We start from the raw sequence: 26,841 nt of genomic DNA on the forward strand, positions 1-26,841 counted from the left end.
TGAGGCATACTTAAACCGAGGTATGACTGAGGGAAGTTTGTCTCCCTCTCCCTTGTCACTAGAACTTGTGGGCATTCAATGAACCCGCACGTCGGAAGATTCAGGACAGGTAACAGCAAGGACTTCTTCACACAGTGCGTAAACTATGGAACTGCCTAGAGGAGGCAGCGATGGCCACCAACTTGGATGGCTGTAAAATAAGGCCGGGCAAATTCATGGAGGACAAGGCTGTCAATGGCTACTAGCCTGCCATGATGGCCATCCTCTACCTCCGCAGTCGGAGGCAGCAAAGCTTCTGAGTGCCAGTTGCTGGAAAGCGCAGGAGGGGAGCAGGCTCTGGCGTCCAAGTCCTCACAGTTTCCCACAGGGAAACCTATCTGGCTGGCCACTGCGAGAGCAGGATGCTGCGCATGGGGCACTGCCCTATGGAGGCCCCTAGGCATTTGAAATCTCACAAATCATTTGCTAAACCTTGGTTGTAATTTTATTCCGAGCAGTGCCGGATTTACTTATAAGCTAAACAAGCTATAGCTTAGGGCTCCATTCTCTTGGCCCCCCCCCCCCCAAAATATACTACTTCTTAATTGTATTTCAGTTCAACAATTACTTTGATAAAATACACATTTTGTTATGTGCAAATGGCTTTAGATAGCTATTAGGTCCATAAATTACCATACAGCATATATTCAACACAAAAAACAGCGACAATTCGTTGCTGACAAAGGACAGCTGGACATATAAAGGACCCTGTTACCTTCAGTAGTTTAGGGCCTCATCAAACCTAAATCCGGCCCTGATTTCGAGATCAAATCTATATTATTTTGAGCCGTGGTTGCAGGGCCCTTAAAAGCCGTGGGGCCCTTAGGACGGTGTCTTCCCTGCCTATCTGGGAATCCGGCACTGGTGAGAAGGTTCTCCTTTCCCATTTTTCAATGCGCAAAGCGCTCACCGCTCAAAGAGGCGCGGGCGCTTTGGAGAGCTTGCTTGGAGACGCGCCGCGTGCGCCGCGGTGCCTTTAAGTAGAGCAGGCGGGAGGGAAAGAGGCGGGTCAGGATTTCCCCCTCCCGGCCCTGCCTTGCCTTGCCCTCCCTTCCGGCCCGTCTCTCCCCACGTGTGTCCGCCTCCTTCGATCCACAGCCACCATGCTGCTCGCTCGCGCCCTGCGATCCGCCGCCCTCTCCGCCGTGGCGCGCCGCCCCATCCAGCCCCGGCCGCTGCTGTCCTTGCAGCCCAGCTCGGCGGCGCCTCCCGGCCCGGCCTTCGCCTTCGCCTCCGCCGTCTCCCGGCCCTTCACCCGCTCGCTGTGGGTGCTGCGCGGCGCCGGCCAAGGCCCCAGCCGCTTCCTCCTCCGGCCGGGCTCGCCCTCCGTCTCCTGCGCCTGCGGCGGCCTCCACACCGATGGTGAGCTACACGCGGAGGGCAGGGGAAGGGGGATGAAGGTCGCTCGCAAGGAACGCAGGGCTCCGGCGCTTACTCGCGAGGAAGCCCCCCTCGGGGCCGCTGGGGATCGCGTCCGAGGAAAAAGACGGCAGCGATCCTCCTCCTAGAGAGCTTTTGTCCTGGGAAAAGTGGGGGCTGGGCTGCGAGCCAAGGCGCGCTTGCTCGCGAGGAATCCCCCTCGGCATCGGGTTGCTCACGAGTAAACGTGTTCCTGCCATCCAAGAGGAGCTTATGCCTAGGCGGAGGCAGGCTTTGAAAATAATAATAACGGGTATAGGTTCATCCTAATCTCTCCCCCCCTCCAAAGCGGGACTGAGCAGTTACTGAATTTCCATCCCGCATTTTTTCTCCCAGGAGCTCAAGGTCTGTGGTTTTCTCCCTCCGCATTTATTCCCCAAGGATAGGTTAGACTGAGAGGCAGTGACTGGCCAAAGGTCACACCCTTGAGTTGCATGGCGAAGCCCTGGGGTCTTCCCAATCCGACACTAACCTTTGGCTCTCTGCAAGCCTTTAAATTAGTTGATTTGATAAAAGGATCAGGAGCTGGGAAGATGTTTGAGGGCAGAGGCCTGAACAGGGTCAGGCAGGAAGGGAAGGAGCATGTGTTTCCTAGCTCCAAAAGAAAATCTGCCAGTTCAGTTCCATAAATGCTTACTCAAAAGGTAAGCCTCATTTAGTTCAGGGGGACTTACTCCCGGGTAAACATGCAGAGGACTTGGGCCTCATTGCATCTCTAGTTGTTGTTGTTTAGTCATGTCCCGACTCTTCGTGACCCCATTGGGTCATGGCTTAGATGGATCCCATGTCAGGCTTTCTCAGAGTAGACCCACTATTAGTCATGGCCTTTGATTTCCGTGAGATTGCTGATTGTGTTGGATGCAACCCAATATTCATGGAAATAAGTCCAGTTGAAAAATGAGGATTTGAGTAAATGTTTAGCAGGTATGTAGGGTTGTACAAAAACAGTAAAGTTTTTGGTTTTTTAGGCTCAGAAGTTTTGGTCTGCATAATAAGTGCTTTGGGGTACTTGTATTAACTGCTGCTAGTTATTTGGAATAAAACAAAATCACTTAAACTCAAAGATTCAAATAGTGTGTGCATATACAGTCAGCTTAATAGTATCTACTTATTGGATGCTCCAGTAATAATAATAATGATGTTGGTGATGATGATGGTGACAGCATTTAATAATGATAATAACATTTCCTCCAAATCGCTCCTTAACAGTTTTAGGAGATGGGCCAACATTTGCCAGCATTCATGCCCGCTGTCAAAATGTTATACTTCAAGCTCCTTGGAGCGCAGACCCGATGGCGCTGCCAAAATTATTAAACACCACTGCAAACTCCTTTCTTAATGGCTTGAGAGTGATGCTTTCTGTATCAATCAGGAGTTTTTGGTTTGTGGTGTCAGGGGGAGAAGAAAACCTGTTATTTCTCTCCCCCCCCCCAACCATGCAGGTGACAAAGCTTTTGCAGAGTTCCTCACAGATGAAATCAAAGAAGAGAAGAAAATCCAGAAGCACAAATCCCTCCCCAAGATGTCCGGTGGGTGGGAGCTGGACGTGCACGGCACAGAGGCCAAGCTAGTGCGGAAGGTAGCTGGTGAAACGTAAGTGTGCAAGGAATTTTCACAGAGGGCCTAAAAATGACAGCTGGGGGTGGGGTACAGTTGTGCCTCTGGAACCCAGAAGCTGAACTACAAGTCCCATCATCCCTGGCCCTTGGCCACACTTGCAGGGGCTGATGGGAGTTGTAGTTCAGCAGCAACCGGAGGCCCAAAGCTTCCCAAATCCAATCTCTTCTTCCCAGCGTGTGGAGTAGAGCACTGGGCTGCTCTGTCTTGATCTCTGCTTGCTGATCGCGGGTCCACTGTCTTGCAGGGTCACAGTTTCGTTCAACATTAACAACAGCATCCCACCAAGCTTTGACGAGGCTCAGGAAGGGCAGAAGCCGGACGAGCAAGAGGTAAATGAGGAAGAATCCTTCTCTAAATCGTTTCTGGGAAATGAACCACCATAGCTGCTATAGAATCATAGAATCCTAGAGTTAGAAGAGACCACAAGGACCATCCAGTCCAACCCCCTGCCAAGCAGGAAACACCATCAAAGCATTCTTGACATATGCCTGTCAAGCCTCTTCTTAAAGACCTCCAAAGAAGGAGACTCCACCAGGGCACTCCACCAGCTAGAGGGCTGTGAAAATACGTGTCCCGGGCATTTACTATCTGAAACCAAAGGGCTGCGTTGGTTGCCAGGTGTAATGGTGCTGTTGCGGCTCCTCTTGAGTAAAGACGCCCAAGTCCGCTCTGTCTTTAAGAGTTTTATTGTGCATAGTATTTACAGTGCAGAGATAGCAGAAAACATGACCTCTCAGTCACTCACAGAATCCGGGAGTGGACGATTCCGGCTGTGTGACCAGCATAAGAGCTTGGGCACCCCGAAACGCCTCCCGACCTTACGTTTGGTGGCGCACCTTCATTCGGGTGCCGGAAGGGGCTGCATGTTCCCCTCCACCTGTTGGCCAGGGCGTTGCAAAGGCTCTCCAACATCACTGAGCCCTAACGCCTCCATCCCGCTGACTTCCTGATTCCCCTCACCTGACCTGCTGCTGCTGCTTTCACTGGGTGAAGTGCTGGTGAACAGGAGAGGGGGAGGTTCCCTGTAGGAAGGTCCCCTGACACCAGGTGTGAGATTTTTTTTCCAGCTCTCCTATCCCACTATTGGGTGGGGCGTGTCCAGAGCAGCAGCAGCAATAAGGCAGCCATGACCTCCCTTCTTGCTCTTGCTAGCAGAGCATCCTTCGGCCACTGTTACTTCTGTTTGTTTCTCTTCTCTAGCCTGAGCTCACGTCGACCCCAAACTTCGTTGTAGAAGTCACCAAAGACGACACCAAGCAGACGCTTGTGCTGGATTGCCACTACCCTGAGGACGAGGTGGGTGTTGTTTTCAAAATGGAAGTGTGGGACATGGGGCCTTGTGGCCCTTGAGCCCCCTTTTCTGGCCCTTGGGGGCCTTTCCCAAGGCTACGCCATTCACTGGCCCCTGCTGCATGTGCCTCTCAGGTGTTTTAGGCCGGGCTGGAATATTATTTTTATTTATTGCATTTATATCCCACCTTTTTCTATAATAATAATAATACCCCACCCTTCTGGCTGGGTCCCCCCCTCCCCCGCCACTCTGGGCGGCTTCCAACACACATTAAAATACATTAAAATATCACAGATTAAAAACTTCCCGAAACAGGGCTGCCTTTAGGTATTTTCTAAATGTCAGGTACAGTAGTTGTTTTATCTCTCTGACCTCTGATGGGAGGGCGTTCCACAGGGCGGGTGCCACTACCGAGAAGGCCCTCTGCCTAGTTCCCTGTAGCTTTGCTTCTCGAAATGAGGGAACTGCCAGAAGGCCCTCGGCGCTGGATCTCAGTGTCCGGGCAGAACGATGGAGGTGGAGACGCTCCTTCAGGTATACAGGACTGAGGCCGTTTAGGGCTTTAAAGGTCAGCACCAACACTTTGAATTGTGCTTGGACACGTACTGGGAGCCAGTGTAGATCTCTCAGAGCCGGTGCTATGTGGTCCCGGCGGCCGCTCCCGGTCACCAGTCTGGCTGCCGCATTCTGGATTAATTGCAGTTTACGGGTCACCTTCAAGGGTAGCCCCACATAGAGCGCATTGCAGTAGTCCAAGGAGCTCAAGGGGGTGTACATGGTTCACCCCTCCTCATTTAATCCCCACAACAAACCTGTTAGGAAGGTTAGGCTGAGAGCGACTCACCCAAGGTCACCCAATGAGCTTCATGTCTGAGTAGGGATTTGAACCTTGGTCTCCCAGGTTCTAGTCTTGAGACACTAACCACTACACCACACTGGCTCCTTGAACTCTGATCCTACCTCTTGCTAGCCTGGATGGAGGATAGAAAGTGGTGTGCGAGTGTATAAACCAACCTACCTGAGAAAGTTAATATTTGAATGTGCTGCTCTGCCCACATTTATAACCACCCCCTTAAAATAAACTAATCAGGTTGCTCCTGGCGAAGAAGAAGACAGCGACATCTTCTCTATCCGAGAGGTCAGCTTCCAGCCCACCGGAGACTCGGAATGGAGAGACAATAATTACACCCTCAACACGGACTCTCTCGATTGGGTAGGAGCAGCTGTATAACTAGGGTACCTGTGTGTGGGTGGCGCACTTATTTTCGGTTTTACGGAATCGCAGTTTAGTCTGGCTGCAAGCTTGCCTGGCGGTTAAGCGAAACTAGCGAACCTGCTAATACAAGCGTATAAGGAAGGCTTGTACACCGCAAGGACCCTTGTGTGCATCTGTTTGTGCATCTATGACAGGACATCCACATGTCTTCCTTGACGCCTCTTGGGTATTGTGTTAGAAAGATGCATTATGTCCTGGGCAAGAGCTCAACACCGATGCGGATTTTCCAGAAAAATGCGAAAAGCACCCGAATCACACCGGTGTAGTTGGTTGGGAGCTACACAGAGCTCCCAAGTACAGTGGAACCTCGGTTTATGAACACCTCGGTTTACGAACGCCGCGGACCCATCTGGAACAGATTAATTCACTTTCCATTACTTTCAATGGGAAAGTTCGCTTCGGTTTATGAACGCTTCAGTTTATGAACAGACTTCCGGAACCAATTACACCCATGCTTCGGGTTAAGTACGCTTCAGGTTGAGTACTCCGCGGACCCGTCTGGAACGGATTAATCCACTTTCTATTACTTTCAATGGGAAAGTTCGCTTCGGTTTATGAACGCTTCAGTTTATGAACAGACTTCCGGAACCAATTGTGTTGATAAACCGAGGTACCACTGTACATGTTTGTGGCAAACCCAGGTTTACCTAGCAGAAAGGAGTGTAATAGCTATTGTGTTTTTGTGACTCACTCTCTCTCCCTCCCTGCCCCTCCAATCCCATTATATTCCTAGGCTCTGTATGATCACCTGATGGACTTCTTAGCTGACCGAGGGGTAGACAACACATTTGCGGATGAGCTTGTTGACCTCAGCACAGCGCTGGAGCACCAGGAATACATTCGATTCCTCGAAGACCTTAAACTCTTTGTCAAATGCCAGTAGGCTGAGAGAGCGTGAGGGCCTGTATATTTGGGGGGGGGTGTTTCTTAATTTCCTTTGCTTTTTTCCCCCACTGAAGGCTGGACTTTGTTTCCAAATGCTGTGGAACGAGAGCGAGAAATGGGAGCTTCACCCAGAGTTTGTGTGTTAAACATGCATCCTTGGAAGGAGGAGATGTCACTGTTTCAAAACCCTGCAGCGGTCTTGTTCACGACCTGACTGGAGTCACGCAGATCCACTTCGAAGTTTTTGTAAAACCCTGTAGCCTCCTCTCACCCTTGGAAGTGTGGTTGGGGTTTTTGGAACAGTTGAAGAAGGAAAAGAAAATGATCTCAAAATAAAACCAGTTGAAGGCTTTTGTCTGTGTAGAATGAACAGTGTTTTTGACTTGTTTGTTGCTTTTTCACCCAGACCTCACCTTAGATGGACAAGCTGTGGGGGGCACTTTGGTTGTGCCATTGCTGACACCCAGCCCCTGTAGGAGTTCCAGCCAGGTGGCACAACTCTCTAGTTAGTAATGCCTTCGTTAGCTTTCTGGGATTATAAAGGCATGCTTCAACACGTAAAGGGACCCCTGACCATTAGGACCAGTCGTGACCGACTCTGGGGTTGCGGCGCTCATCTCGCGTTATTGGCTGAGGGAGCTGGCGTACAGCTTCCAGGTCATGTGGCCAGCATGACAAAGCCGCTTCTGGCGAACCAGAGCAGCACACGGAAACGCCGTTTACCTTCCCGCCAGAGTCTTTATCTGGTATGTACCTAGTATTTATCTACTTGCACTTTGATGTGCTTTCAAACTGCTAGGTTGGCAGGAGCTGGGACCGTCGTGGGGATTCGAACCACCGACCTTCTGATTGGCAAGCCCTTGGCTCTGTGGTTTAACCCACAGCGCCACCCGCGTCCCTTCAACACATACCAAGCTTTAAACTGCACAACACAAAATCAACGGGGCATTTCTGCTTAGTTACATTTGTGGTTTTAACTGTAGTTTAATGTTACATCAGCTGGATCTACTTTCCGTACACATACACGGGCAAATGATTTGGAGTACTCCAATATAATCTTAGTGACCTAAATTGTGTTTCCCCTGAAGTTCTATTGCTTGCACATTCTTGAAACTGGGGCGCCTTGTGTTTTCAGGGTTCCGAAATGCTTAACTTTGAAGCATGCAGAACAATTCCTCGATGTTCTTCCTGTGCCCCTTCTGCAGAGTGACCCTAGAAGCCTATTCTCAGGGAACGGACTCTCCTTTCCCTCTGATTGGCTCCAAAGCGTTGAAAGATTTCTTCACAATGGCCAGGAAGCGTCAACCCTTGACTGGTTCTAGGATGCTGGAGACACACACAGACCCTGCCGCAGAAATAGTAACGGGTCTTTTGACCATCCACAACCCTAGACCACTACACCTCAGAGCAAAACAAATGTGGTTGGAGTCTCTCCAATGCACAAACAAAACTATTGAACATTTAGGCCAGCAGAGGGCACCAAGGGAATTCTTAAAGTGTTTTTTAAATAATGCCCTTTTTACAGGCCAAGTTGCCTAGAAGCAAGCTTCTGAGCGCCTCGTAACTGGGCACATCCCATTTCAAAGTGAGTGGGAGAAAAGGGTCTTTCGGGCTGAGAGCCTGTGGGGGAGTGTGGTAAAAACTGAACAGGCATGTCCCTGTTTCCAACCTTTTAAGTTGCTAAAAAAAAAAAGCTTTGCTTCCCATTGCAAATTACAGAAGGGAAAGATTTAGGCCCAAGTCTCTCCTTGGTTTGGGGTATGTCAGGAGACCTGGAGATCTTTGGCTTTGTTTTTCATCCCACTGGTTTTCCAGGCCTGCCCTGGCACATCCCTAAACCACCCCAGACACTTTTTGGAGCTACCGACATCAAAATGCCAACCTTGGTAGGGGCAAAGGGATGTTTCCATGGCCACAGGCAGCAGACATCAGACCTGCAGCATTGGGAAGGGGATTCTGAAGTATCCTGTGGTTCCTGTGATGCGCTCCATGAGATTCCAGCCTTAAATCTCCCACTACAACTGTCTTCTTGATTTTCTAGGGAAAGGAGGCCAGAACATAAAAGTGTGATATCATAGAATTGGAGTGGCAAGGGACCCCAATGGTCATCTGGTCTAATGCCAGAATCTTGTACAACACGGGGCTAGAACCTACAACCCTAAGATTTAAGAGTCTCTAGCTCTACAGGCTGAAAAGTGCGTCACCCAAAGGTATCTACGTGGGCTTCCATTTCAATCACTTCATCGGACAATCGGTTTATTCCAAGGACTTTTATTGGAATTTCCACCCCTGCCCTTCCATTTTCCAGAGTACAGTACAAAAGCATGCAACCCCCCCCCCCCAAGCCTGCCCCGTCCTAAATAGGCTCTCTCTTTATATTCATGGTACATATTTACAGTGCAGCAATGGTCTCGAATGCCATCGCTGTGCACGACTCATGCTTTCAGTTCGGGGGTTTGTGCATGTACGCATACACATGCACACACCTAGGGAGAAATACAGGTTGGTTTTCACAATAGACACATACACGTCGACAGACAACGGGCCGATGGCTTGGGTACAAAGCAGGGAAAATAAGAGATGTGGCAGTGGGGTTTTCAATGCTATCCTCTTATGTTCTCGACATGATATTTTGGGGTGTGGGTGTGTGTCTTTATAGAGTCTTAAAATTAAATAAGGCACATTACAACATCAATAATATAACTAGCTGAGAAGCGTACACCCGTTTGGAATAAGGGATGTGATCGTAGCAGGTTTCCTGTAATGGTGACAGCAGTGTGTGATTGCATGCAGATCCTAAAACGCTTAAGTCGCTCCTGAGCCTCAGAGATAAGGACACGGAGGGGGTTATTCTGTTCACTGCCAAAGGATAACTGCACACATGGCAGGGATGCCATTTGCAGACAGTGCTGGTTTACCCAACAGAAGCATAGAATGGTAGAGTTGGGGAGTCAAGGGTCATCTAGGCCAAGACCTTACATTGCAGAAATCACAGCACGTGCTTAGGACACCAGTACAAAAAGAAAAAAGGGGGGGATTTGGGAGGGGGGAGAATTTGAACCTGTAAGAACCGACCTGGCTCATCATCCGAGTCCCTTTTCTATGTCCCCCATTCCATAGAACGGGGCTTTTTTTTGTGGCTCCCTAATAGTGGAATGCTCTCCCCAAAGGGGCTCGCTTGGCAGCATCACTACATGCCTTTAGGTGCCAGGCAAAAATATTCCTCTTTAGCTGGGCCTATGGCTATTAAATAACCTATGGCTTGTGAAAGTGTGGGGGAGAGGACTGTTATCATGATGATGACTATTTTATTATTTGGCTGTCAGTATGCTCTTTATTATGATTTTATCACTGATGTTCTGCAATGTGTTTTTAATGTTGTACACCGCCCTGGGATCCTTTGATAAAAGGTGGCATATAAATTGAATTAATAATAATTTATTTTAAAAAAGCATTGAAGCAGCCATCATTTTTCTAACTGGCTATTACTGCTCTGCAGAACGCTCTTTTACTCAACTGGAAATAAAAAAAAACCCAGGGAACAACATTTCAGGAGAGGCTTGACTTATCTTACCTACCTTTGCAATGTTCAACTTAGATGAGCCTGCTCGAGACTTTTGCAATCAGAAAATCCAGAATGAGGCTATCTTAATTTAGGCATGCATACATGTAGGCTTCGCATCATTAAAAAATAACTTTAGTACAGTTTTAATTTTTAATTACAAGGGTGTGTTTTTTGGAGGAGGGGGAGGGCCCCACAATGTTTTCAGTGCTTAGAGCCTCAATAGGTCTTAAAAGGTAAAGGGAACCCTGACCGTTAGGTCCAGTTGCGGACGGCTCTGGGGTTGTGGCGCTCATCTCGCTCTATAGGCGGAGGGTGCCGGCGTTTGTCCGCAGACAGCTTCCGGGTCATGTAGCCAGCATGACTAAGCGAACCAGAGCAGTGCACGGAACGCCGTTTACCTTCCCGACCTTTATCTACTTGCACTTTTTTGGCGTGTTCAAAGTGCTAGGTTGGCAGGAGCTCCCTGGCCCTATTTGCAGGGACATCCAAGCCTACTCCTATGCTTCGGCGACTGGGACAAATCTGCATTAATCTAGGGTCACCGTTAAGAGCAGAAGCTAGAAGCCAGCACCATCCTCGGTTCCAAGTCCCTGGTACAGGGAACCAAGCAGAGGACCTTCTTGGTAGTGGCACCCTCCCTGTGGAACGCCCTCCCATCAGATGCCAGGGAGATAAGTAACTCTTTTAGAAGACACCTGAAGGCAGCCTTGTATAGGGAATCTTTTAAAGCTTTGATGTTTTCTTATGTTTTTAGCTATGTTGGAAGCCGCCCAGAGTGGCTGGGTCAACCCAGTCAGAAGGGTGGGGTACCAATAATAAAATCATTATTATTACTAAGTCTCATACCAGCTGGGAACTCTCAGCCAAGCCGCCAAATGCCAGCTTTGGAACCAAACTATAACACTGGGGCAATCAAACTAGCCCATCATACAGAACTATTGTATACATGGAGCGCTGACACTGTATTCATGCTCAATATGATCTAATATCCTGTTGAGTTTCATGCCGGCCAGCCATGCAAGAGGAATTATATCGCCTGTTGGCACACTTACGGTTACAAAGCACACTTTACAGACATCAAATTAATAACTACTTGAACAGGATTAGCAATCATTCGGGAGGTATCAATGGATGGTTTGGTGAGGAAGTATCAGGAATGGGTGACTGACTGCTGCGAGTCTGGAAAACTGCAGGATTTGCTGAAGCTAATTAGGAGAGGGTGAAGAACGGTTGGCTGCAATTCCCAGAGAGACAGAATACAGCTCTGAATGTTAGGAAGGATAAATTTGAATGTCAGTCTTACAGAAAGAAAAGTGCGGTCATTCCACAATTCCCTACAAATGTTGAAAGGTGGGGGCAGAAAAGATGGGACTAGAACGAAACAGGCAGAAACGGGGAAGCAGATTTCAACAGAAACTTCCTGAGGGTTGGAAAATCCTTGAGCATTTCGGCCCCAATTTCTCCCAATATAATATACACATCTTGCAAAGCAATTTTTCTCAGTGCATTTTTGTATGTGGTTCTCTCTAATATATGCATTCCTAGGCACACTTTGCACCTAGCCATGTGCATTTTCGACCACATGAGTTAGCGGGAGAACTGCACTGCAAAATTCAGAGATGTGTGAATTTTGAGAGACGCCTGAGTTTTTGGTTTGCATATTGCTCTGTAGAATGAGATTTTGATACATTTCCCTTGGAATTGGTTGGCATGGGGGGAAGGGGATGGAAAAGGGGTGGAGGTTTGGTGGGGGTTGACCAGCAGATCGAGGAGGTGTGACAGCTCCTAGTTAGATATATTTTACTTAGAAAATTTATAAACCACTTGTTGTTGTTTTAAAAAAGCTCCAAGGTCCAGTTATATATAAGACATATTGCTACAATGTAGATTAAGTAGGTTCTCCTGTCAAGTGCAGATTGAATTGAACTGAACTGAATTGAACATCCTGGGCATCTGGGCACCACAGTTCAAGAAGGATACTGACAAGCTGGAACGTGTCCAGAGGAGGGCAACCAAAATGGTCAAAGGCCTGGAAACAATGCCTTATGAGGAACGGCTTAGGGAGCTGGGTATGTTTAGCCTGGAGAAGACAAAGTTAAGGGGTGATATGATAGCCATGTTCAAATTTATAAAAGGATGTCATATAGAGGAGGGTGAAAGGTTGTTTTCTGCTGCTCCAGAGAAGCGGACACAGAGCAATGGATTCAAACTACAAGAAGGAAGATTCCACCTAAACATTAGGAAGAACTTCCTGACAGTAAGAGCTGTTCGGCAGTGGAATTTGCTGCCAAGAAGTGTGGTGGAGTCTCCTTCTTTGGAGGTCTTTAAGCAGAGGCTTGACAGGCATATGTCAAGAATGCTTTGATGGTGTTTCCTGCTTGGCAGGGGGTTGGACTGGATGGCCCTTGTGGTCTCTTCCAACTCTATGATTCTATGATTCTATCTCCTCTCTCACTAGTTGAAGCACAGATGAACTTCCGATCTTCTGTAAGTAAAGCCACTGGTTTTCCTTTTGTTGGTTTTTGTGCACAATCTTTTTGTGAGGCCGATTACTGCTGCTGCTATCATTACTCCCCCCACAAAAAAAAAAATGTAATAAAAGGATTCCAGTTCTAGGGTAGCCAGGGGTGCTGTTAATGGCTGACCCATTTCCTGCACCTTCCACCCTTAAAACAAACAATCAAACAAAAAAACCACAGAAAACTTTTATAGTCTTTTAAAGATTTTGTAGGCTCAATTCCTGCACCAACCACTGTAAAAATTCAGCAGGTACAGGCTTGCGTGGCTTCAGAAGGAAGGAAGGAATCAGGTTTGACTCAGTGACTCGGAGAAGATTATCCTTGAGCAAAGTCAAATTGAAATTATTTTGCAAGCAACCTGTCTCCTTTAATCTCTTCCTTCCTTCCTACAGCAAGACATAGCAAGCTGCTTCTGGTCGCTGTAGGATATAGACAAGCCACCTTTCTGATCATCATACAGGCACAGAGAGCTTCGTTCCTCATTATGCATTTGCTTGCAGGAACTTCAGACAGAATCCAAAAGAGGTTGCCATGGTCTTTTCATCCTAGGGATGGAGGCCACATACTTTGTGCTGATTGTGTCCCCTCTTAGGCATCCAAGACTGATTGGCAATCTTCAGGCCACTAACCACTCTCCCTCCCTGATCTGGATGAGCAACATTTCTTTATACTAGCCAACCCCAGGCTTTGTAGATTGCCCAGGGGGCTGATTCTAACCAATCCCACTGCAGGGAATCTACAGAATCAATTCCAGACTCTTCTGAAAGTCCATGAGATGACAAGCTCTTACAAGCTCTACTACCAAAACCCAAGGGCTATGGTTGAAGGTAAGTTGCTATCTTCCAATTTTCTGACTTTGATCCAGCTGCTTCTTACAGAACCAGCTGAAGAATGATGGATGTGGGAACTGGTGGGAGTGTTTCTGATGCATTCTTTAAACAAAAAGGCACCTGTTGAAAGCACAGGGGTCGCTGAGATATGCTCTTTTGCACAGGGTGGTCAAAAGCTCACAGGAAGGTGCTTTACACAGGAAAGTTAAAAATACGGAGCAGAAGTTCTTTTGCACAAGAGGGCCAATGGTTCAGCCTGCCAATTAAGGAAAACCAGAAACTTAACCAGGACCCTATTCCCCTTCTGACTGCCTAAAAGGTTGCGAGGGGAAGTTTTGTACATAAGTAAAGTTGATAAATGAAGAAAATAGGCTTAAAAAGGGGATCAGAGCTGAAGAAATGATGAGAAAAAAGCTGAAACACACAGAGGTGGGAACTAAGGAAGAACTGAAATAAGAACTCTATTGGGGGAGAAAAAGAGTAGAAACCTGAAGCAGAGGCCCAGGATGAAAACTTGCAATGGATCCTGTCTTGAGAAGTTGAACTAAGAAGACTAGAAGCCACTGTACTGATGAGTATTTGCTGGGCTAGGGATAGTCTAGAAAAGGGATGCGGTTTAGCTCTATTTATATTTTGCTTTTGTAGTTTTACTCACAACATAAAACTAGTTTGTTTGTTTTTAAAGCATTTTCTCAAAAACTGCTTGCCTCGAAACTTGTAAGTAAAGGCATAGTTTGGTTTGGGAAAAAACTGGTCTGAAGCTTTGTGATTCACCTGGTGTCAAAGTCTACTTTATATTGGGAGTAAAGGTAAAGGTAAGGGGACCCCTGACCATTAGGTCCAGTCGTGACCGACTCTGGGGTTGCGTGCTCATCTTGCGTTATTGGCCGAGGGAGCCGGCGTACAGCTTCCAGGTCATGTGGCCAGCATGACAAAGCCTCTTCTGGCGAACCAGAGCAGCACACGGAAACGCCGTTTACCTTCCCGCTGTAGCGGTACCTATTTATCTACTTGTACTTTGACGTGCTTTCGAACTGCTAGGTTGGCAGGAGCTGGGACCGAGCAACGGGAGCTCACCCCGTCACAGGGATTCGAACCGCCGACCTTCTGATCAACAAGCCCTAGGCTCTGTGGTTTAGCCCACAGCGCCACCTGGGTTGGGCCAATTAAATTCCGAAAGGTAAAAAGGCTGCTGAATGGAGGCAGCTTAGAGCACACCTGTTCCATTACAGCCGGTGTGTGTTGCATAACAAACAACATTGGGCTTGAGCAGGCAACCTGACTAAGAAGTTCCGAAACCAAAATAAAATGCCGGGAGGTGGGATGTACATGGGTGGTTCTGAACCAAGCATTCTCCAGCAAAGAACATTTGGTGCACATTCATCGGTCGAATCGCCATACGTGGCTGACTACATATATCACAACATGAAGCACAACTGGAAGCTATGAGGCACATGGTCCAGTATACAACACCAAAATGTCTTACGACATAAACAGATGTGGGCAGCCAGTTGCCGGAGAGCCAGCTCTTCCATGGGCCATTTCTCCTCCCACCAGGTGGGACTCCCACTGTTTTATCCCTTCGGTATCATAGAATCATGGGATTGTAGAGTTGGAAGGGACCCAAAGGGACTTCGAGTCCAACCGCCTGCAAAGCAGGAATCTCTCTCTCTCTCTTTCTTTCTTTTCGCAAGTCACAAACTTTGGTTGATGAAAACAGCATGGCGTGCAGGACGACACCACTGGATACGATGGTCACGGTAGCAGCAGTTAAGTGATCAGTGTGTGACATGCTCGGGGCTTCAGGATGTCGCCTCGTCTTCAGATACGTCCGGCAGGTCGGGGTCCTTCAACCCTTCTCGGCTCCCTTGCTTTCTACGCACATTCAAAAGATACACATTTTAAAATCCCACCCATTACAGAAGAAAACTGTGTGTGGTAGTAGTCCCTATTGGAGACGGCTGTAGCTCATTCACAGAGCATCTGTTTTGCAGAGAAAAATGGTCCCAGGTTGAATTTCCACCTTCAGGTAGGGCTAAGAGAAAATCTCCTGCTGAAAGCCCTGGAAAGCCACTGCCAGTCAGTACAAACACTACTAAGTTAGATGGACCAATGGTCCACTCACTCAAGAAGGTGTTTTATCGCTGGTAATATATAAGCTGGAAGCACAGGCAGTGAGTACAGTTAGATAATTTTAGATTCTGGACTTCACGGTCTTATGTACTGCTAGGCTGAAATCTGCTCTCCAGTTTTTTGAGTATTTTATTCATCTGCAAAAGACACTGACATTTTTCTAACCTCGACAGTATGCATTTTCCTTTCTAGGAAACATTTGTCCAGCTCCTTGCAGCCTCCCTGGGTGCCTGCACTTCCTGATGTGAGGGGAAAAAATCCCCATGCTGGGTGTGGGTGGGTGTCGCCTCATTATGTTTTTCCCATGGCTGTGATGGCAATGTGGGTATGCAGGAAAGCTGTAGCATACAGACCACTGGTGAGTTAGTTTGTAGAATGGAAGGAAGAACAGTCTAAGAGGACCCCCCCCCCCCGGGTCAAAAGGGAGGCAAGCAGAACAAAAACGCTTGTTAGAATTTCATGAACATTTCATTTCCCTTTTGATAACTTCCAAGTGCAGTTTCTTTTCTTGTTAATTGAGGAGGAATGGTGGGCAGGGCGGTGAGGACGCAGAATGGGGTTTCGTAATGACACTGATCTTACATACCCCCCAAACTCTTGAGCAAAGCATTACTTTATTTTCTTTGAAATGTGGTAAGCCACTCCCGCTTCATGGGCGGGGTATAAATAATAAATAATAATAATTATTATTCCCTGTTCATTTTCCTGAATGGGGGGGGAGGGGCTCTGGAAATCTGCCCCAGAGTCCTACCCTGATGCTGCCATTCGGCTCAGGCCACAAGAAGAAAAAGAGAAGAGTTTGGATTTGATATCCCGCTTTATCACTACCTGAAGGAGTCTCAAAGCGGCTAACAATCTCCTTTCCCTTCCTCCCCCGCAACAAACACTCTGTGAGGTGTGTGGGGCTGAGAGACTTCAGAGAAGTGTGACTAGCCCAAGGTCACCCAGCAGCTGCATGTGGAGGAGCAGGGAAGCGAACCCAGTTCACCAGATTACGAGTCTACCGCTCTTACCCACTACACCACACTACACTACACTACAAGACAGCTGGCTTTAGTCTCCAAGCTCATTTTGCCAAGCTCTCCACCTTCACCTTCTCCTCAGAGCCACATAAGGCAACCTTTTTTAAAAAATGAAAATGAAAAAAGCCATTTCCTGAAAGGGATCGGTTCTCTCTCTCCCCAGTGTTTCCCAGGTGATACAGTACAGCTAATTGCCTGAATTAATGAGAAATGCTGCCTAGGAGAGCCAAACGGCGCTCCAATTAACTGATAACGACCCAAGCTCAGGATGACACAAGTTCCGGAAACTTCTAGCAGCTTCCGATTTGCAGAGCCATCCAGAAAGGCAACAAATCCTTTCTCCTGTATAGCAGCAGCTCATTTGTTTTTGCACGGGGAGGCTCCCAGCCGCAATGGCTATGTTCTGCCTCCATAGCTAGAGGCCGGGGTGCTTCTGAATACCAGTTGCTGGAAACTGCAGGAAGGGGAGAGGGCTCTTGCGCTGGGTTCCTGCTTGCCTGGGTGGCCACTGTGAGGGCAGGATGCTGCCACTGGCCTGATTCAGCAGGGCTCTCCTTATGTTTTTAGATGCTTCATGGTGCTAGTAATTTTGAAATGAGCATGGATCTAATGACAGAATCCGTTCTTCAACCACTCAACCTCTGAGGAAACCAAATTTTAGGCTGGCGAAGGAGATTCTTGGAAGACTTGTGTTCATGGTGGAGACTCTTTAAGACTCTTCCCTCCAGAGTCGCTGAGGGGACATTTAGGCATGCCAGAATGAAGGCTCTGCAATGTTTGGAGCGCTCTGCCATTTAATTTGAATTTCTTTAGCATTGGAGTGGGGCGGCATGGGGTTCTGAGCTGGCCTTATTGATTCTCAGGTGGCTAAGGGTTTGTGTGTGTTTGTGACTTTCTTTCCAGGAGATGTTGCTCCAGAACTTTCCCTGACCACCTGCGCCTTCTGGTTCTCAAAAGGCGCCAAAGAGGGATAAGTTAATCACATGCCTTCCCTTGCGTTTTGATTGAAGCGTGGGCACCCAGGGAGGCTGCCGAGTGCAGACCACTGTTAGCTTGTAGAATGGAAGAAAACAACCCTTCCCAAACACTTCAAAAGCAGTGGAAGCAGACTAAAACCCTGCACCCCCACAAAAAAAATTTCCTCTCCCCTCCTCCACCTCTCATTAAATTGAAGGAGGATTGTTGAAGAAAAATGTGGGAGAAGGAAGCTTATATGTCATTGGTCATCTAGCTCATTACTGCCTGCACTGACTGGCAGTGTCTCTCCCAGCCCTACCTAGAGATATCATTGGGGATTGAACCTGGGACCTTTTGTGTGCGAAGAGGATGCCCCACCCACTGAGCTACGGCATCAGTCCTGAGGCATCAGTCTGCAAATACAGTTCTCTCTGCTTGGGAAACTCCAGTTTAGTGTTCCATTTGCCTCGGGCTGCATTTCCGGGACTTGTTTTGGTCCACAGCTCTCTTCTTAACCTTGAGTTGCCCAAAACGCAATAGAAGTTTTTTAAAAAATAAAGGAAGGAAAAAACAAAGAAAGAGAAAATGTGGAAGAAGGGGAAGAGGGAGGAGGAGGAGGAGGAAGGGGGTGGGCTGTGTTCATGACTGAACATTGAGCGTGACACAGTGGAACATACCCACTCTTCTAGGAACAGTGAAAGAGATTCTCTCTAATAACATACACAGGCACCACCAAATTACGAGACGGGAGAAAAGGTCACAGCGCAAGACACCGAGTTACCTTAAAGCTGGGTGCAAATAGACAGATGGGCTTAAGCGGAAACCATGCCTGGAGACAAACCACGAAGACAAAGGAAACGGGGGAAAAAACCCAGCAATGAGATTGCATGAATTGAGACGGAAAGTCAAAAACAACAACACAAAACTGCAGAAATAATATTTTTTGAAAATCAACGGGGATGGGTGGGGTGAGAGTGAGGAAAAAGGCAAGGTGAGGGTATCGTTATGGAGGATTCGGAAGTTGTTCAAAGGAAGCATATGGAGGGATGGAAGACAAGGACTTTTGTCACACAGCCCATGATGGTTTGATAGGGTTTTCTGGTGCTCAGAGCCCCTGGCTGAGGACAGCCTTTCCCCACCCCCCAACACATTCTGGACTCCAATTCCCATCAGCCCCAGCCAACGGGGTCCATGGAGAGGAAGGGTGGGAGTTGCAACCCAACAGCTGGAAGGTTAGCCACTCCACCATGGACAGAGAGCCTGCCGCCCTCCAGGTTTTGCTGGATAACTACAGCGCCACCCTCTGGAAGGCAGAGGTTCTGCACCCTGAAGTGCACACGGACTCAGAAAGACTTATCCCTGGGTTCCAGGACCTAACCAGTAAGTTACTTTGAGCTCAACAGGTGAATCCTACTCTAGGAAGCAAGCTACTGAATACTGTGGAGCTTGTTCCTGAGTAAACCTGCAAAGGATTGTGCTGCGAGTCAATTTAGGCAAAAGCAGCAAAATGCATTTAAAGTGCTCTGTGTATGCGGTGTGAATATCCCGGTAGGCCCGTAAAGGCCCTCTTAGTAGTCAAGATAACCCCAGGACGAAATGGTGTGAGCTGTCAAATGAGATGTTCATCCACTTTGCTTTGAAGCCTTGCTTTTGGTTCAGTTAGTTGGGAGAGGGGAAGCTTCTCACACTGGTGGGGCTGTCGGCTACTCCCCCCCCCCCCCAGAGATGGGTGGGAGTGGGGAACAGACCTCTAAGCCAGGCATCCCCAAACTTCGGCCCTCCAGATGTTTTGGAATACAATTCCCATCATCCCTGACCACTGGTCCTGTTAGCTAGGGATGATGGGAGTTGTAGGCCAAAACATCTGGAGGGCCGCAGTTTGGGGATGCCTGCTCTAAGCCAAGGGTGGTTAACTGAGCTACTGTTGCAAGCTTACGTACCGTAGCTTGTGTTTCCTGTAAGTAGCCCATGTACAATTAGCCCCTCACCAACAAAGCCAGTGTGCTTGCCGCTTCAACATCCATCTTGAGGTGTGGCGGCAAGGAATTCGGCACTTCACTGTTGTATGTAAGTCTCTTGGTATGTCTCTATAATGAAGCGCTAGAACTTTCTTTGGAATCCCTGCAACTAGGTTCTTCGGGGAATCAATCAATCCTTCGCCCTGGTCTGCTTTCCGACCTGTAGGACAGGAAACTATGATACCACTTTAAACAGCCATGGTTTCCCCCAAAGAATGCTGGGAGCTGGAGGAGACCTCCTATTCCTCTCACAGAGCTACAATTCCCAGAATTCCCTGGGGGGGGAAGAGCTGGATGTTGAAACCACTCTGGGAATCATAGCTCCGAAAGGGGAATAGGGGTCTCCTAACAACTCTCAGCCACCCTCAACAAACTACAGCTCCCATAATTCTTTTTTTGGGGGTGGGGGGATGTTAGCAGCCAGGGTTGTTTGAAGTGTTTTCATCAGGCTTCAAATGTATGTTGTGAATGCATATTTGTAGTTTTCAGTAATTGCAGTATTGTAGTATATTCTAGACAGTATAGGGTGTACTACAAAACTTTACCAGTTTCTATTTTAACCACCTGGCTCACATAATTAATTACTATTTTCCTTTCACTTCTGCACATCCTGTGGAGAAAACCATCAAGGGATACAGGGGGAAAGAATTGGTTCGGTTTTATCGTTTCAGCATTCTCTGTGCAAAGGCCTTATTCCGTCTCTGCCCACAGATAAAACCTTATTCCGTCTCTGCCCACAGATAAAAGAATACAAAAATCAGAACAGAAAGCTTCTGTCCCCCACCTTCATCTCACACACACACACCCCAAAGAGAAAGCTTGCAATTTGTTTTGCTATTTCTGTCTCCTTGAAAAAGAGAAAATCTATTTCAGTTTGCCGCAATTTGGAACTGGGTGTCAAAAAGTGAACCCGGCTGTCCGAAGTTGCTACACAAAATGATTAAACATTAATCCTGATGGTCACAGAATCAATATAAATTCAGGGAAGTGGTGTTGCAAGGGGGAGGAACACACCAATTACTATTTCTCTAAAAGTAAATTAAGGGCCGACTGTGTGATTTGAAAGCTTTTTTAATTGGCTCGTCTTCAGCCTTTGATTTGCTTTTAGAGGAACACGAACACCGGAAACATTATGCAGAATTACAAGCTGGGGATTTAAAAATGATTTAAAATGCAACTTTTAGGGTGCTGCTTTCCTGTTTGCTAAAAATGAGACTTTTGCTTTTCCAATTGGTTTTGACTACCGTATTCACACACGGTGCAAATGAGCACCAGGAACAGTGCAACGGCACAAGGGCTCTTCCAGCTCCTCCTCAGCTCTCAGCGGATCTCCTGCCTTCAAATAATTCTTCCCCTTGTGGGTTTGTGGGGTCAGTCTGGATGACACCCAGAGAACCTAGCAGCTATGAAGAAGAAGAAGAAGAAGAAGAAGAAGAAGAAGAAGAAGAAGAAGAAGAAGAAGAAGAAGAAGAAGAAGAAGAAGAAGAAGAAGAAGAAGAAGAAGAAGAAGAGTAGTTTGGATTTGATATCCCGCTTTATCACTACCCGAAGGAGTCTCAAAGCGGCCAACATTCTCCCTTCCCTTCCTCTCCCACAGCAAACACTCTGTGAGGTGAGTGGGGCTGAGAGGCTTCAAAGAGTGTGACTAGCCCAAGGTCACTCAGCAGCTGTATGTGGAGGAGTGAAGACGCGAACCCTGTTCACCAGATTACGAGTCCACCGCTCTTAACCACTACACCACACTGGCCAGAGTGATGTAGGTGAGCTGAGCTGAGCTGGAAGCTGGCTGGAAGATGGAGACACAGACACAGACTTGCTCTGTGCTGGATCCAAATCTGTGACTAATGGAGAAACAGGATCTGTTGGAGTATCAATGCTGTGAGCATGTCCATCTTGTGCTATGGCTGTATCTAGGTGCAAATAAAACCATGTATCCTAATGACACCACAGTCTCCGCTGGCCTTCATTCCAAGGAAACTGAACCCTGGGAAAGGGCAGGCACCCCCCGGAGTCTCTCACTGCTCAGAGCAGGCATAGGCAACCTTGGCTCTCCAGATGTTTTGGAACTACAACTCCCATGATCCCTAGCTAACAGGGCCAGTGGTCAGGGATCATGGGAGTTGTAGTTCCAAAACATCTGGAGAGCCAAGGTTGCCTATGCCTGGGCTCAGAGATTGTGGTGGCGTGTAACGTGATTGCTCCTGAGCTGGTCACTTCCTCCCAGATCTCCATAGATCCAGGGTACGGAACCCTTTTCCTGCCTTTGTGGTGTGGCTCCCCTACCCTGTCGCAGACTAGAAACACTAGAAAAAGAGGTACATACATTAATAAGTCTCCAGGAGCCGACATAGACCTCTCTTCTCGCCTGGCCTGGGCCTCAAATGGGTTGCTGAAAGATCGTTTCCTCAGCATGGCTTTCACTAAAATCTTCAGGGAAGGGGGTAAGAAGAAGAAAAGAAATCAGGATTGCAAATGGATCACAGAGAAGAAGAAAAACACATGCCACTCATCTATTTCTAGAAATCCTTTCCAAACTTTCAACCTCAAGACTGTGATTGCCTCTTTTTTAAAAAAACCAAAAAACTGTCATTGTATCTTATTTTATTTTGCAATTGCAGCCTGTCCAGAAAGTTTTTCTCGCTCTCCAATAACACTAGAGCTCATGGACATTCAATAAAGCTAAATGTTCAAAGATTCAGGGCAGATTAAAAAATGCTCGACGTTTGATAAATATATTTCTGTATACTGTCTTTTCTTTGTTTGTTGCAAGCTTTAATGAAAATGGCTTATTAAAAAAAAAGATTCAGGGCAGATAGAAGAAAGCACATCTTCACACAGCACGCTGTTAAACTATGGAACTCTCTCCCACTGGAGGCAGTGATGGTCAACCAATTTTGGATGGTTTTACAAGAGGACTGGGCAAATGGCTGTGCTCTCCCTTCCACACTAGGAGGCAGCATTTCTTCTGAATACGGTACCACTTGATGGAAACCACTGCGGCGGAGTTTGCTGATCCGCTTGAGTCCTGCATGTGGATTTTTTACAGACATTGGTTTGGCCACTGTGAGAACAAGATGCTGGGCCACAGCAGAGCTATTCTTTTGTTCTTAAAGGGACGGAATGCTCCAAGCACATCAAATCACAAGGAAGGATTTCACAGTGGAAGCAAGAATGTGCTTGGAGTCCCAGATAAATGCTAGAGCCAGCCGAGCCATAAAGGTAAACGAGGCAGCTTGCTGGGGTGCCAAGCACCCAGGAGCACTTCCTTGCACTAACAATTGCTTCATTTCCAAAACTGCCTGGAGAGAGAGCGAGTGAGCAGCTGCCACAATTTTGGAGTAGCTGCACAGAGAGTTTTACAGTCCACTGCATCAGGGATGCCCCCTACTTAGCAGCAGTGTTAGACACTCAGATATATAATAATAATAATAATAATAATAATAATAATAATAATAATAATAATAATAATAATTTATTTATACCCCACCCATCTGGCCGGGTCTCCCCCGCCACTCTGGGCGTCTTCCAACACACATCAAAATACATTAAAATATCACAGACTAAAAACTTCCCTAGACAGGGCTGCCTTTAGGTATTTTCTAAATGTCAGGTAGTTGTTTTTCTCTTTGACATCTGGTGGGAGGGCGTTCCATAGGGCGGGTGCCACTACCGAGAAGGCCCTCTGCCTGGTTCCCTGTAGCTTTGCTTCTCGCAGTGAAGGAACCACTAGAAGGCCGTCGGCGCTGGACCTCAGTGTCCGGGCTGAACGATGGGGGTGGAGATGCTCCTTCAGGTATACAGGACTGAGGCCGTTTAGGGCTTTAAAGGTCAGCACCAACACTTTGAATTGTGCTCGGAAATGTACTGGGAGCCAATGTTGATCTCTCAGGACTGGTTTATGTGGTCCCGGCAGCCGCTCCCAGTCACCAGTCTAGCTGCCACATTCTGGATTCCGGGTCACCTTCAAAGGTAGCCCCACGTAGAGTGCATTGCAGTAGTCCAAGCGGGAGATAACCAGAGCATGCACTACTCTGCTGAGACAGTCTGCAGGCAGTCTGCATATAATTTAAGCGCCAAATAGCTCCTTAAACCAGGGTTGCAGTTGCCAAAGCAGAATGCCTAGCTGCCATTTTGGGGCCAGACGGCTCGAAATTTGCATTTTTTTTGACGTTTTGGTTCCTGAAACTCATTCTGATTGTGCAGATAAAATATAACGGGTAGAATTCTACCGGATGTGTTGTTAGTGTGTGAAAACAGGGAAGATCCAAGGATCCCCAGGCATGCACCTCCAGAAAGTGGAGACATTCAGGCACCATCTTGATGCCTGGGAATCTTCACTAGGCCACAAGTGGCCGATAGCCAGGTGCAAAATGCACTTGGTGGATTTCAAATGCTGCATAACAGATTATTATGATGGTGGCCTCCAATATAAGCATTCCTATTATGTCAGGCTTGCCTGCTAAGTTGCTTGTAATATACAGGTTGAGCAGGCATTTTAGGGCAGAAAAGAAGCAAGCGAAAAAACACAGACAAGCCTACTGCCAGTGCAGTAGCTCTTGACCGGGTTCCCCAAACTAAGGCCCGGGGGCCGGATCCAGTCCAATCGCCTTCTCAATCTGGCCCCCGGTCAGTCTGGGAATCAGCTTGTTTTTACATGAGTAGAATGTGTCCATTTATTTAAAATGCATCTCTGGATTATTTGTGGGGCATAGGAATTTGTTCATTCATCCCCCCCAATATAGTCCGGCCCCCCACAAGGTCTGCTGAAAAAGTTTGCTGACCCCTGCTCTTGACCTTCTGAACCAGCTCCCCAGTCAAATCCTAAAGCATTCATCTCCTTCTGCTGGGGAAAACAGGATCCAGACCCCCCCCCCCTTCCACTCTACAACTTAATGTGGTGTGTTGCAACGCAACTTTGCACAAAGAGCACCCACACCGGCCATTAGCCAAGCACCCAGTTCTGTACAGTCATACCTCGGTTTAAGTACGCCTCGGTTTGAGTATTTTCAGTTTAAGTACTCCGCGGACCCATCTGGAACAGATTAATGCACTTTCCATTACTTTCAATGGAAAGTTCGCTTCAGGTTAAGTACGCTTCAGGTTGAGTACTATGTGGATCCGTCTGGAACGGATTAATCTACTTTCCATTACTTTCAATGGGAAAGTTCGCTTCAGGTTAAGCACGGACTTCAAGAACCAATTACACTCATACTTCGGGTTAAGTATGCTTCAGGTTGAGTTGAGTACTCCACAGACCCGTCTGGAACGGATTAATGCACTTTCCATTACTTTCAATGGGAAAGTTCGCTTCAGGTTAAGTACGCTTCAGTTTAAGTACTCCGCGGACCCGTCTGGAACGGATTAATCCACTTTCCATTACTTTCAATGGGAAAGTTCGCTTCAGGTTAAGTACGCTTCAGTTTAAGTACTCCGCGGACCCGTCTGGAATGGATTAATCCACTTTCCATTACTTTCAGTGGGAAAGTTCACTTCAGGTTAAAGTACGCTTCTGGTTAAGTACAGACTTCCGGAACCAATTGTGTACTTAAACCGAGGTACCACTGTACTATCAACCACACAATGCAGAGGGATGGTGGCGTTTAAGCCCTGCACAACAGAGTGTCGCGGCGGCAGTGGTACGCACCACAGCAGGCAAACTCGGGATTGTTTTGACGGAGTTCTTCACTTCCTCCTCGGTGACCTCCACAATTGTGCAATGCTCCTCCTCGAGAGGCAGAGGATCCTCTCCGAACTTTGTCACCCAAGGGTGCAGCTGCATGGAAGACACAAGCAAAGGCGATCACGCCCAGGGCCAGCCCTAGCACGAGGCAGAGTGAGGTGGCTGCCTCAGGCGGCAAATCCTGAGGGGTGGCAGCTGGGTGTTGGAGGGCACAGGCAGGTGGGGCTGGCTGAGGACAGGCAGCTTGGTGGGGCAACTCTAATAAAACGTACAGTAATGTGTAAACGAGATGGACACTGAAACTTAACAGCCCAGAGGTGGCAAAATTCCAAGTCTGCGCAAGCCAGGGAGGTTCCAGGTTCAAAACCTGGCATCTCCAGGGAGAAATCCCCAAGAAAGACATTATATTCTTTCTGTATGCCACAACAGCTGCTAGAATATTACCCGCCAAAAATTGGAAGACATCAGAGATACCTACGATAGATGAATGGCAAATGAAGATGACAGATTTTATGGAACTCGCCAAAATGACTGGGAGACTACATGACCAGAAGGAAGAGACGGTGGAAGAAGATTGGAATTTAAAAAAATATATATTTGAAAAAATATTGCAAGATTTAGAAAATTATTTCCTTTGTGAAGATATATAGGTTATATGCGCTAAAATAAGATTTGAAGTAGAGTTAGTTAGTACTGTATAGAATTTAGAAATTGGTTAATAAAGTAAGGAATAATTAAATTAAGTTTTGGTTATAAAAGATGAAGAATAAACTGCTAAATATGGATTATAATGAAATTCAGAAAGAAGAGAACGAAGGAAGTCATTTGAAGAAGTGAAAGAAAATAAGGTTTAATACAAGAAATACTTTTATGTATTTTTGTTTTTTGCTTATCTTTTTTGTTTAGCTTAATTTTGTATTAGTTTGTTTGTAGCATTATGTGAATTTATTATTTGTTTAAAAAGTTATTTGTATGTTGTTGTTTGTTAAAAAATGAATAAATATTATTATAAAAAACAAAAACAAAACTTGGCATTTCCAGGAACGGCTGGGAAAACCCCTGCCTGAAACCACGGAAAGGAATACTGCAGACAATTGTAATAATAATAATAATAATTTTATTATTAATACCCCGCCCATCTGGCCGGGTTTCCCCAGCCACTCTGGGTGGCTTCCAACCGAATATTAAAAACAGTACAGCATCAAACATTAAAAACTTCCCTATTTCTAAAAGTAAAATAGTTGCTTATTGCCTTGACATCTGCTGGGAGGGCGTTCCACAGGGCAGGTGCCACTACCGAGAAGGCCCTCTGTCTGGTTCCCTGTAACCTCACTTCTCGCAATGAGGGAACCGCCAGAAGGCCCTCGGTGCTGGATCTCAGTGTCCGGGCTGAATGGTGGGGGTGGAGACGCTCCTTCCGGTATACAGGACCGAAGCCGTTTAAGGCTTTAAAGGTCAGTACCAACACTTTGAATTGTGCTCGGAAACGTACTGGGAGCCAGTGTAGATCTCTCAGGACCAGTGTTATGTGGTCCCGGCGGCCGCTCCCAGTCACTAGTCTAGCTGCAGACAATACTGAGCTGGAGG

General features: G+C 47.2%; 2 protein-coding genes across 3 annotated transcripts in view; one reads left to right on the forward strand and one right to left on the reverse strand.

Moving 5' to 3' along the window:
* The first annotated feature begins 1,099 nt into the window (after nt 1-1,099).
* C1QBP (complement C1q binding protein) lies at nt 1,100-6,883 on the forward strand. Its single transcript, XM_035139608.2, has 6 exons — nt 1,100-1,401; nt 2,901-3,051; nt 3,323-3,407; nt 4,279-4,374; nt 5,460-5,582; nt 6,379-6,883. Exons 1-6 carry the CDS (start codon nt 1,143-1,145, stop codon nt 6,526-6,528), a joined length of 864 nt encoding a protein of 287 aa, XP_034995499.1. The 5' UTR covers nt 1,100-1,142; the 3' UTR covers nt 6,529-6,883.
* A 1,344-nt stretch (nt 6,884-8,227) lies between these two features.
* The window catches only part of CAMKK1 (calcium/calmodulin dependent protein kinase kinase 1), a 92,931-nt gene continuing 74,317 nt past the window's right edge, over nt 8,228-26,841 (reverse strand). For both annotated transcript variants that reach the window (XM_060268457.1, XM_035139790.2), the window contains exons 14-16: nt 25,219-25,347; nt 21,898-22,001; nt 8,228-15,319 (exon numbers count right to left, since the gene is read on the reverse strand). In XM_060268457.1, the coding sequence (XP_060124440.1) occupies nt 15,247-15,319; nt 21,898-22,001; nt 25,219-25,347 (306 nt within the window). In that variant the 3' untranslated portion in view covers nt 8,228-15,246. The remainder of the gene's footprint in view (nt 15,320-21,897; nt 22,002-25,218; nt 25,348-26,841) is intronic.

Source organism: Zootoca vivipara, chromosome 15 (genome assembly GCF_963506605.1).
Source record: "Zootoca vivipara chromosome 15, rZooViv1.1, whole genome shotgun sequence".
Lineage (NCBI taxonomy): Eukaryota > Metazoa > Chordata > Lepidosauria > Squamata > Lacertidae > Zootoca > Zootoca vivipara.